Genomic DNA, 12,807 nt, shown 5'->3' with positions numbered 1-12,807 from the left:
TATGACCATACTCTCCCCAGAAAGCACACGGCTGTCTCTCCCAGCCTTCCTCCTGAACCCAGAGTCCCACTGTCGCCATCACACATTCTAGTCAACATACATGGTCAAGCACCCACCATAGGTCAGACACAGTGCTGGGCTCTCATTCCTTCCCAGATCTGGGTCTCTGTCCCCAGTATTTGTCTCTGTCTGTCTCTGCCCCAAATGCCTTCCCTCCAAGCCTCCCAGTCCTCCTTGTCTGCCAGCCCCTTGCCTTTACACATCACCTGTTGGACCCTTCCCCCAAGTGCCAGCCCACCCCCACAATCTTGTCTCTCTGCCCCCTCCCCTGCTTCCGAGGAACATGTCTGGACTCGGGTCCCCTCGGAGGTAAGAGGGGAGAAAAAGGGGGTCTTAGATGAGGAGGGACAGAAGGTGGGGGAGGTGGGGAGGTGTCTCTGCAGAGACCAGCCCTCACACATCTGGGATCCGGGGTCTCTAGGACTCAAGCCAGATCGAGCTGTTGAAGGAGCTGCTGGATCTACAGAAGGACATGGTGGTGATGTTGCTGTCGCTACTAGAAGGTAAACACCCAGGGGCTTGGGATGGGGGTCAGTACAAAGATTCAGACCAGCCAGAGAAAGGCCCTCTGGGACCCAGGAGGCCTTGCAATAACAAGCTCAGCAAACACTTACTGAGCACTTACTTTGTGCCAGATCCTGATGGTAGATAATTAATTTATTGACTCTCCAGGGAAATCTTAATAAAATGGGTGGCACAGACACTTTTATTTATGTCCTTAATATTTATTTATTTGCTAAATATATCAGTTAGCTTTTTTTTTTTTTTTTTCTTTTTTGAGACAGAGTCTCACTCTGTTGCCCAGGCTAGAGTGAGTGCCGTGTCATCAGCCTAGCTCACAGCAACCTCAGATTCCTGGGCTCAAGCGACCCTCCTGTCTCAGCCTCCTGAGTAGCTGGGACTACAGGCACGCACCACCATGCCTGCCTAATTTTTTCTGTTTTTAGTAGTTCCCAGCTAATTATTTCTATTTTTAGTAGAGACAGGGTCTCACTTTTGCTCAGGCTAGTCTCGAACTCCTGACCTCAAGCGATCCTTCCACTTTGGCCTCCCAGAGTGCTAGGATTACAGGCGTGAGCAACCATGCCCAGCCATCAGTTAGCTTTTGCTGCATAACAAATATCCCCCAAACTTAGTGACCTTAAAACCATAATTTATTAACAAAAACAATTTAACTAATAAACAGACTTTTTTCTATAGAGATTCTTTACAGAGGTTGATAAAGAGTATCCTCATTCTTTTACATGGCTGCGTGGGCTGCATTGTGTGGCTGTACAGTGACCCATTTAACCAAACCCCTACTGATGGACATTCAAGTGTTGTTTTTAAATATTTTACTATTACAAACAATGTTGTGATGTATAATCCTCCTACAGTGTTTCACTTTTTGGGGTGACTAGTCATTAGCTTTTAAAAATCAAAAGGTTCATCTTAAACATCAAGATTTCCAGCTTTTCTTGAAAAACTGGAAGCTTATGTGGCCCTGAGTCCACATTCTCACATGGCAAAAATCAGCTGGACTGGATTAAATAACTGAATTATATTGATGTTAAATCTCTAGATTGTGATAACTATACTGTGATTATACTGGAGAATGTCCTTGCCTTTTAGGACATATACACTGACATGTCTGGGGGTAAAGGGGCCTCATGTCTGCAACTTACCCTCAAATAGTTCAGAAAAAAAAATCCATACAGAAAGAGAATTTTAAAACAAGTGTAGCAAAATATAAACAATCAGTGAATCTGGAATAGAGGAAGGTCCCTAACACTATTCTTGCAGCTTTTATGTAAATTTGAAATTATATTAAAATTTAATATAATTTCATGAGTGCAGTGGCTCATGCATGTAATCCTAGCACTTCGGGAGGTTGAGGCAGGAGGATCACCTGAGGCCAGGAGACAAGCCTGGGCAACATAGTGAGACCCTGTCTCTACAAAGCATAAAAAAATTAGCTGGGCATGGTGGCATGTGCCTATAGTCCAGGAGGATCACTGGGGCCCAGAAGTTGGAGGTTGCCATGAGCTGTGATCGCACCGCTGTACTCCAGCCTGGGTGATACAGCGACACCCTTCTCAAAAAAAAATTTTTTTTTTAAATACAAAAATATGCTGTAGCCAAGCTTTGGCCATTGCCTTTAGAGGGCATGTGGGATCCCAGTTTGCCCCAGTCTTCACCTCTCCCTGCTGTATTTCCAGTGGCTTCTGTGGACCTATTGACCCCTGTAGACTAGCAGAAGTTTTAGGTGTGTAAGCAGAGGTCATGAAGCTCTGGGTTCAAATCCTCCCCCTCCCTTACTGGTTATGTAACCTTGAGTGTGTGACCTCCTCTGAATCTCTGTAAAAATGGATAGTAACACAGTTCCCTTACAAGGTTGTCATGAGATCATGCCAAGGCAGCACTTGGCATGGCATCTGGTGCCTACTGTCATATGTCATCGTTGCCTTTGTTGATGGTTTCCCCCAGCGAGCAGGGGAGGTGCACGAAGGCAGGGTCAGCCAGGTTCACAAGGGATGCTGACGCAGATCAGGAAGGGACCCTCTGAGGGGAGGCTTGGGCTGGCCGGGGAGCTGGTGGCTCCTGATCTGGCAAGAGAGGGAAGCTGGTGGGGCTCCAGAGAGGAGGGTCTGCCGGCCGCACTGACCCGGGACTGCCTTCAGGGAACGTGGTGAACGGCATGATCGCCCGGCAGATGGTGGACATGCTCGTGGAATCCTCATCCAATGTGGAGATGATCCTCAAGTTCTTCGACATGTTCCTGAAACTCAAAGACATCGTGGGCTCCGAGGCCTTCCAGGACTATGTCACTGATCCCCGCGGGCTCATCTCCAAGAAGGACTTCCAGAAGGTGCGTGCTGGACTGGGGTTGGGCCCAGGATGCCGGTGGGGCCGCCGAGTGCCAGCCGTGCCCTTCCTGCCTGCCAGCCTTGGGCAAGAGATTCCTCTCTGAGCCTCTCTCTCTTTATCTGTAAAATGGGGATAAAACAGTCCTTGGGATTGTTTTGAGGATGAAATGCATTCACACTAATGAGAACCATTATTGCCATTCTATTTATTAAGACACGATCATCATTATGAATAGGGGTCAGTTATTCCGTTAGTAAACATTGACTAGCTTTCTTCTCTGTGCTGGGTCTGTCGTGGGCCCAGCAATGACCAAGACAGACACAGACCCCACTTTCATGGGGTGATAGTCTAATCGGGGAGGCAGGTGGTCACTCACTGGGCCAGGACGGGTATGAATCGTGAGGCTGTCAGGAGGAAAGTGCTGGAACCAGCTTTACCCTGCCCACCTCTCCCATCCCAGCTCTGCCATCGCTCCTTATGTAGCCCTGGCCGAGTCACTGTCTGAGCGTCAAGTTCCTCCCTGTCAAATGGGGATGGGATAATAGCATGAACTATTGCACGGCACTGCTGTGAGATAGGCAGTGTGTGGACGGTACCTGGGAGATAGTGAGCGCTCGAGAGATGCTAGCTACTATTATTACTGCCAGATCTTTTCCATCGCCGTTTTGTTAACTTCTTATTTTGAAATAACTTCAGTTTTATGGAGAAGTTGCAAGAATAGCACATAGGATGTCTGAATACCCTTTGCCCAAGTTGCCCAAATGTTAACTTTGCCAGTTGCGCTGTCATGATTTTCCTTTACGTCTGAATACTTCGGGGTGTATTTCCTGAGAACAGGTTCATTCTCTTCCACAAACACAGAAAAATTACGCAAATCAAGAAATTAACACTCATGCGATGCTGCTATCTAATCCTTGTTCGATTTTTGCTTGTTGAAGAAATTTTTTTCTTTGTCAAGGACCCAGCTCGGGACCAGGGATTGCATTTGGGTATTTTGTGGGATGTCCCTTGGTGTGGGTTTGTCTCGGTTTTCCTTATGATTAGATTTGGGTCACAGGTCTTTGGCAGGAGTGTCAGAGAAGCGACGTATCTTTGTTGCACCACATCGGGAAGTGCACGATGTCGTTTCTTCCCGTTCCTGTTGAAGTTAACGTGGATGACTTGGTTACGGTGGCGTCACCAGGGTCTCCACTGGGAAGGTGCTATTATTCCCTTTGGAACCAGTAAGTATCTCGCGAGGACACACTTGGAGACTGTGTAAATGTCTGTTCACTCTCTAGGTTGGCACCCACCAGTGATTCTTACCTGAAACCATTGTTACTAAGGCAGTTGACAAAGCGTGGTTTTCTAATACGGTTGCCCTTCGCCAGGCACGATTCGACTGTAAGGAGGAGTTTTTCCTTCTTCCCTATGTATTGACTCCTTTGTCCATTTACGTATATCATGTGGACTTGCGGTTTCTTATTTTATTCCATGGGTTGCCATTGTCACTGGCCATCAGCATTTGAGCAAGCTCAGGGTCCCCTGGGTGACAAGTGAGGGGCCTCATACCTCCCAGTCGCCCTCGGGAGCCTCCTGCATCAGCATCTGCTTCCCAGCCACGCCTCTCAAGTGCCATCTGCCCTTGATCACTCCTCTGTCACCTCCCACGCCTTCCCTGATTCAGAGCTTGCTGGCTTCTGTCTCTGCTACTCCTCTGAAACTACTCCAAGCAAGATAATCGGTGACCTCTTTGCCCCTGACTCTTCCTTGTGACTTGTCATCTTGGCAACATTTGCCACAGCCGGCCCTTTCCTCCCCTTGCCCTGCCCTGAGGGCCAATGCCTGCCTCCCTGAGCCCGTGCCTCACTGTCTCGGGACCCCCGCCTCTCCAGCCAGTCCCTCCTAGCCTCCCAAATGTCACTGTGTCTGAGCCCTCCATCTGCTTGAAGAAGACAGATTCTCAGTCTGTGCCAGGTCCTGTGTATAAATGAATGAGCCCATTTACCCCTTACAGCAGCCCTATGATAGGGAAACTGAGGCACAGGGAGGTGAAACTGAGCCTGCTCAAGGTCACCCAACATAAGTGACAAAGCTGGAATTAGAACTCAGGCAGTCTGGCCCCAGAACACACCAGATTCATCTGTTGATCTAGTCGAACAAACAGTGAGCATTTCCTGAGTGCCAGGCCCTGCATGCAAGTCTCCGCCCTATTCTGGAGACTGGCGGGTGTAGGGGGCGTCTGGGGAGGGCGGCAAGGGAAGCAGAAAGCACCTTGCAGGAGCTAAATTCGCATCACTCACGGCTTGAAATGTGTAAGGATCCCTCCTGCCTCTTCGGGGCTTCACAGATCACAAGGTCTAATGTGACGTATGTGACATTTTATAACTCAACATCTGGTTTCACAAAGTTGCCATCTATAACTTGAACAAAATGCATTTGTTTTATTTTTTGAATGCACAACCCATTCGTGTGATTTTGAAAACCAAAATATAACAAGGTAGGAAGTGAGAAGTCTCATCCTCACCCCTTCCCATTCTACCCTTCCTTCATCCCTGCCGCTGGACACCCTTCGATGCATTTCTTTTGTATCCTTCCAGCATCTGTTAATGCAAATATAAACAGATATTCTCACTTTCTTCCTTTCATACATAATAGGGCACTATATGACTGGTCTCTATTATTTAACAATATATTCCAGAGATACAGTGAACTTCCTCATTCTTTTTTACAGGTGCCCAATATTCTACTTAGTGTGTATATTATGGTTTGTTTGTCTATTCCCTGTTGGCAGACATTTGCTTTGTCCCCAGTGTTCTACTGTTACAACCCATGCTACAGTCAGGGCTGCCATGGATAGTTGTGCAAGTTCCACACTGCACAAGGGTGCCATTTATAGCACAGACGTTTTGTATTTGTGTATCTATTACTGCAGAGTTTTAGCAGATGAAAGAAAGTGTGTTGAAGAAGGCTGTATATGGACCACTAGCAATGCTGGCTATAACAATTCCCCTTATACATACAACATTCCGTACGTGTGGTTTCTATCAGAGGATGAATGTCCAGAAGTGGGATTGCTGGGTTAAAGGGTAGATGCATTTGTCATTTGGGCAGATATTGCCCTCCATTTTTCCCTTTCATTAATATCATGTGAGTGTATCTGTTTTGCCACAGCCGCGCCACCACACCACAGTGTCAAATCTTTGGATTTTTGCCAATCTGATAGATGAAAAATGGTATTGCTATGCAGGGTTTTTTTGGGTTTTTTGTTTTTGTGTTTTTGTTTTTTTGAGACAAGGTCTTGCTCTGTCTTCTGGGCTAGAGTGTAGTGGTGTCTTCATAGCTCACAGCAACCTCAAACTCCTGGGCTCAAGCAATCCTTCTGCCTCAGCCTCCTGAGTAGCTGGGACTACAGACATGTGTCACCACACCCAGATAATTTTTCCATTTTTTTGTAGAGATGAGGTCTTGATTTTGCTCAGGCTGGTCTTGAACTCCTGGGCCCAAGCCATGCTCCTGTCTCCACCTCCCAAAGTGCTAGGATTACAGGCGTGAGCCATTGCACCCTGCCTGCAGTGCAGTTTTAATTTGCATTTATCCTATTATGAGGTCAGTTAAGCATCTTTTCTGTGAACTGACCATATCGTTGGGTTTTTTCTATTGGGATGTTGGCATTTTTCTTCTTGATTTCTAGGAGCTCTTTACATATTAGGCTGATCAGAACTTTATTAGTGCTAAGAGTTGCATCTATTTTTCCTAGTTCACCATTTGTCTTTTGATGTTTTTATGATGCTATTTGACCATGCAGAATACCTTATTTTTATGTAGAAAATAACTTTGAATAGTTTTAAAATTTTTAACTAAACAGGAATACATTCCTCTTGTAAAAAAAAAAAACCTCAGAACTTATAGTTATGGTTGAGGTCACCTTTGGTCCCCATCCCCAATCCTGTTCTCATCCTACCTCTCCAAAGGCTGCTACTGTTATTCATTTGGTGTACATCTCTCCAGATGTTTTATCTGCATTTCTATTCATATGTAAATCTGCATTTAAAATATAGCATTGTTTTTTGGTTTCCCAAGTTATTCATGGTTGACAGAGTTCTTGACAGTTCACAAAGCACATCTCCACTGGTGAAGTACTTTGCAGATTTCAAAACATCTACTACAGTTTCAATCACCTTTCTGGTGATGGAAACCTTATTTTAGGCTACTAATTTATTCTTGTTTACTAAACCGTCTTGAGTTTTTCTTTATTTTTTTCCTATCGGCAAATATTTTTCTATGTATCTCTTAATTAAAAGACTTCCTTTTTAAAGGATCTTTATTGAGATATCATTTACATACCATAAAATTTACCCATTTAAAATGTACCATTCAATTGTTTTTAACGTATTCACAGAATTGTGCAACCATCACTACAATCCAATTTTAGAACATTTTAATCACCCCAAAAAAGAAACCCCATACTCTTTAGCATTTCCCATTTCCCCCAGCCCAGCCCCTGGGAACCACTAATCTATTTTCTGTCTCTATAGATTTGCCTATTCTGGACACTTCATATAAATGGTACCATAAAATATGTGTGGTCTCAAAAGGCTTTCCTTTTATTTGAAAAACCACGATGTTAGCTGGGCACGGTGGTTCACGGCTGAAATCCTAGCACTCTGAGAGGCTGAGGTGGGAGGATGGCTTGAGCTCAGGAGTTTGAGACCAGCCTGAGCAAGAGCAAGACCTCATCTCTACAAAAAATAGAAACATTAGCCAGGCATGGTGGCACACGCCTATACTCCCAGCTACTCGGGAGGCTGAGGCAGAAGGATTGCTTGAGCCCAGGAGTCTGAGTTTACATTGGGCCACTGCACTCTAGCCTGGGTGAAAGAGTCAGACCCTGGGGCTGGCCCACATGACTGCCACAGCAAGCTCCGTAGCTCATGGGCCCTGGGTCCCCTGCACCTGGGACCTCGGCATAAGTTTGGCTGTGGACATTGTGAAAAAAAAATAAAAAAAAAAATGAAAAAAAAAAAGAGTCAGACCCCATCTCACAAAAAAAAAAAACAAAAACAAAAAATAAAAAACAAACCACAATGTCATTATCACTTCTAACCAAAAACACAAAAAACAATAAAACAATAAAAGTAAAACAAAAAGTACCCACAATTCTTTAAATTATCACCTATTTAGTCAGTGTTCAAATTTCCAAATCTCATAACTATTATATATGATTTTCGCAGTTTCTTTGAACCATGATCCAAACAAGGCCCACTCTTTGCAATTAGCTTATGTTTCTCTAAATCTCCTTTAATCTATCACTTCCCCTCCATCACTTTTTTTCTTTTCTTTTTTTTTTTTTGAGACAGAGTGTCGCTTTGTTGCCCTGGCTAGAGTGAGTGCCGTGGTGTCAGCCTAGCTCACAGCAACCTCAAACCCCTGGGCTTAAGCGATCCTACTGCCTCAGCCTCCCGAGTAGCTGGGACTACAGGCATGCGCCACCATGCCCGGCTAATTTTTTTCTATATATATATTTTTAGTTGTCCAGATAATTTCTTTCTGTTTTTAGTAGAGACGGGGTCTCGCTCAGGCTGGTCTTGAACTCCTGACCTCGAGTGATCCACCCGCCTCGGCCTCCCAGAGTGCTAGGATTACAGGCGTGAGCCACCGCGCCCGGCCGCATCACTTTTTTTCTTGCAATTTATCTACTGAAGACCCAGGTTGCAGAGCTGCACTGCCCAACAGAAACACAATATGAGCAACCTGTATACATTCTAGTAACGTTTTTAAAAAAAAGTAAGAGGAAACTTGTACATCAAAAATATTATTTCAACATGTAATCAATATAAAAAATTATTAATTAGATATTTTCTATTCTTTTTTCTCACTAAGTCTATCATTGGATAGTGCTGTCCTAGCTGTAGAGTTTCCCACAGTCTAAATCTGGCTGGTGCATCCTTGTGTCACTTCATGTGTTCCTCTGTCCCCTATGTTTCCTATCAACTGGAACTCAGATCTAGAAGTTCCATCAGACTCAGGTTTTGGGTGTGTGGAGATTTTTGGCCAGAATTTTCCTATGTGGTGCTCTGTAAATCCATGAAGGGGCACATCCTAGGAGGTCATCTCTCTTTCTGTGATGTCAGCAGCTGTTGCCATTCAATGCCCAGACGCATTAGTTCATTAGAGATTGCAAAGTGGTGATATTCTCATTTCTTTTTTTTTTTTTTTGAGACAGAGTCTCACTCTGTTGCCCAGGCTAGAGTGAGTGCCGTGGCATCAGCCTAGCTCACAGCAACCTCAGACTCCTGGGCTTAAGTGATCCTCCTGCCTCAGCCTCCCGAGTAGCTGGGACTACAGGTGTGTGCCACCATGCCTGGCTAATTTTTTCTATATATTTTTAGCTGTCCAGCTACTTTCTTTCTATTATTAGTAGAGACGGGGTCTCACTCTTGCTCAGGCTGCTCTCGGACTCCTGAGCTCGAGCGATCCACCCGCCTCGGCCTCCCAGAGTGCTAGGGATATTCTCGCTTCTAAATGTTTGAATATTTACAAAGCATCATATGGTTTCCAAACAATCTTTGTATTTTACACCATGCTTTTCAGTTCCTTTATGGTTTAAAAGGAAAAGGCATGTTCAGGATTTTGTTGTTTTTTTTTTTTTTTAAAGGATCTCTTAATTTTCAAAAAGTATAACAAAGTTCAAAACTCTTCTCGGTTTTCAAGATGTTTCATTCTTGGACAAAGGTGTATGAGCACCTACTGTGTGTCAGGCACTCCCCTAGACCTGAAGGTGCAGCAGTCAACAAAACAGAGACCCTCACAGCTGACAGGCCGGTGGGTAGAGACAGATGGAAATAACCAAATAAATGAAGTAATTGCAGGTTACAGTCTGTGGTCTTAAGGAAACGAGCAGGGTGGCGTGCGAGTGAGCAGGGAGGAGTGAGCCCTGGAAGTGGGCTGGTTGAGGAAGGCCTTTTGGAGGAAGGGACATTGAGGCTGAGAGTTGAAAGGTACCCTATGAAGGGGGGCTTGCCGTGTCCCAGGCAAAAGCAAGTGCAACTGCTGAACAATGGGCACAAGAGGGATGGAAAGGAGGCCAGCTGGAGAGGGAGGTTGAGGATGGGGGAAAGGAAGTCTGAGAGGTGACAGAGACAGACATACAGAGCCTGGTTGGCTGCAGGAAGAACTTTGACTTTTAACCCAAATGAGGTGGAAGGGAGGGAGGATTCTGCACAGGGGAGGGCTGTGACCTGAAGTAGGTGTTTACGGGTTCCTCCCCCGTGTGTGGGGACAGCAGGGGGGCAGGGAGGTGGCTGCTGTGACGGTCCAGGTGGGAGACAGTGGAGGACAGGACTAGGGTTGGGGCCATGGTGGGGCAGAAGTGGGTGGGCCTGGATCTGTCTTGAAAGCAGAGCTGACAGACTTACTGCTGGGTCAGGTGTGGGGTGGTGACAGAAGAATCAAGGATGACTCAAAGATTTTAGCTGAAGCCCCTGGGTGGGTGGCATCGCTAATCCTGAGATGGGTAAGACTGTGGGAGGAGAGGTTTTGAAATCAAAAGTTCAGTTTGGGCCATTTTCATTTGGGGGCAGATGTCCACAATGAGGTAGACATTTAAAAAGTATCATATGGTTTCCAGGTAGGGCTACAGCTGCAAGAGTCTCGATTCTCGGGAACAGTCAGAGCTGGGGATGTAGACTTGACAGTCACTGGTGTGGGATGGCATTCGGAGTCTGGGGCCTCAGGGATGTCTCTAGGGAACACACATATCTCAGGAAGGGGGTGAAAATCCCAAGCCTGGGGCCACCCCCCAACCATTAGAAGCCTGGAAGAGTGGTATACCCCAGGAAAAGAAATTGACAATAGTCAGAGAAGAACGTATTTTAAAATAAGGGGATGTGGCCGGGTGCAGTGGCTCATACCTATAATCTTAGCACTTTGGGAGGCCGAGGTGGGAGGATCACTTGAGGCCAGGAGTTTGAGACCAGCCTGAGCAAGATCAAGACCCCATCTCAGAAAAAAAAAATAGAAAAATTAGCTGGGCGTGGTGACATGTGCCTTTAGTCCCAGTTATTCAGGAAGCTGAGGCAGGAGGATCACTTGAGGCCAGGAGTTTGAGACCAGGCTGAGCAAGATCAAGACCCCATCTCAGAAAAAAAAAATAGAAAAATTAGCTGGGCATGGTGACATGTGCCTTTAGTCCCAGTTACTCAGGAAGCTGAGGCAGGAGGATCACTTGAGTCCAGGAGTTTGAGGTTGCAGTGAGCTATGATGGCACCACTGCACTCTAGCCCAGAAGACAGAGCAAGACCCTGTCTCAAGAAAAAGCAGGGAGAGATGCCGTAGACCTGTGACCGCGAGCAGCTCAAAGGCAGTGAATAATAAATAGCTCTTTAAGTCTGCAATAAAAAATGGCCTCCAATAAAACTACCTTGAAAAACTGGGAAAGAAATGGACTGGGAAGAGCAAAAAGGTTGAAGAGGCGGAGCCTGAAGAATTTGTGATGGAAAAAATACTGGACCGACGTGTAGTAAATGGGAAAGTGGGGCATTTCCTGCAGGGGAAGGGGTTTGCAGAGGCTCACAATACTTGGGAACCTGAAGAAACTACGGATTGTCCAGAATTAATGGAAGCATTTCTTAATTCTCAAAAAGCCAGTAAAGAAAAAGATGGTACAAAAAGAAAATCTTTATCTGACAGTGAATCTGATGATAGCAAATCAAAGAAGAAAAGAGTGGCTGTTGACAAACAAAGAGGCTTTCCCAGAGGTCTTGATCCTGAAAGAATAATCAGTGCCACGGACAGCAGTGGAGAATTAATGTGTCTTATGAGACGGGAAGATTCAGATGCAGCAGGTTTGGTGCTGGCACAAAGAGGCAAATATGAAATGTCCTCAAATTGTAGTTGCTTTTTATGAAGAGAGACTAACTTGGCATTCTTGTCCAGAAGATGAAGTTCAATAATTGCACTGCTTTTTATATATATATATATAATCTCAGTCTTGGTTTTTGATTTACTAGTGTGAAGAAATAAGTACATTCTAATAAATCAAGTTTGATACAAAAGAAAAGTGGGGTGGGGGAGGATGGGCAAATGGATGATGACAAAGAGAGATCAGCAAATCACAAGAGCAGAGTCCAGGAGCGAATGGAGGAGGTAGGGTCCCAGGCCCCTGTGAAGGGGTGGTCTTTTGAGAGACAGTGTCACACTGCTCATCATACAGGGGGAGGGAGGTCGGTAGAGCGAGGGTAGAAGGTGAGGAGTTCCTGTGTGATTATGTCTCTGTGGTTTCTAGAGCCCTTCATGATTTGCAAAGCATGTTAGTCATTTAGAAAGCATTTTGCAAAGTTCTTGGCTTTTTACAAAGCACTTTTTAGAGCCAGAAAATTATGCTTCTGTTCATACCCCAGAGCAACGCTTCTCACACTGCATATTGCCACCCATCTGGAGGTCATGACATTAATTTAGTAAGTCATGATCAGCATCTTTAAAAATAAAATAGAGCATTATAGAGTGTGTTGCACAGCAGAAGTCAGAATTGTGTTATGAAACCTTTTTTTTTTTTAATCACATTGTAAAATGCATTCTTACTACAAGTGCAGTCAAGAACATTTGAAAAACAGTCCTAGAGAACCTCTTGCAAAAGTGCATAGGACAATGCTGAGATAAGTGCCCTAATTTTTTAAAAAAATAGAATTTTTTTAAATCGCATAGGAGATCAGCACAAGAGTGTTCAATGAAAGTGCTGTCTGTAAAGTAGAAAAAGAAAAAGGGAAACAACCTAAATGTCCACCATCAGGAGAAGAGATGAAGAGTGTTATGTTTATAGAACGGGAATACTACACAGCAGTGAAAATGAATTCATTTGTATATCTCAACATAGATAGATCTTGCAAACATACAGTAGAGCGAAAAAAGCAAGTTTTAATT

At 44.9% G+C, this 12,807-nt stretch overlaps 1 protein-coding gene and 1 non-coding gene across 3 annotated transcripts in view; both read left to right on the top strand.

Annotated features, from left to right (window-relative positions):
* Positions 1–12,807, top strand: part of RYR1 (ryanodine receptor 1) — a 105,281-nt gene that overhangs the window by 76,256 nt on the left and 16,218 nt on the right. For both annotated transcript variants that reach the window (XM_045532097.1, XM_045532098.1), the window contains 2 exons: positions 482–563; positions 2,721–2,908. In XM_045532097.1, coding sequence (XP_045388053.1) covers positions 482–563; positions 2,721–2,908 — 270 coding nt within the window. The remainder of the gene's footprint in view (positions 1–481; positions 564–2,720; positions 2,909–12,807) is intronic.
* LOC123624898 lies at positions 7,755–7,877 on the top strand. The gene has a single exon (XR_006730261.1). It is a non-coding gene; the product is annotated as a small nucleolar RNA SNORA5 (small nucleolar RNA).

This window comes from Lemur catta, chromosome 19 (assembly GCF_020740605.2).
Source record: "Lemur catta isolate mLemCat1 chromosome 19, mLemCat1.pri, whole genome shotgun sequence".
In the NCBI taxonomy this organism is placed as follows: domain Eukaryota; kingdom Metazoa; phylum Chordata; class Mammalia; order Primates; family Lemuridae; genus Lemur; species Lemur catta.
This window is presented reverse-complemented; position numbering and strand designations above follow the sequence as displayed.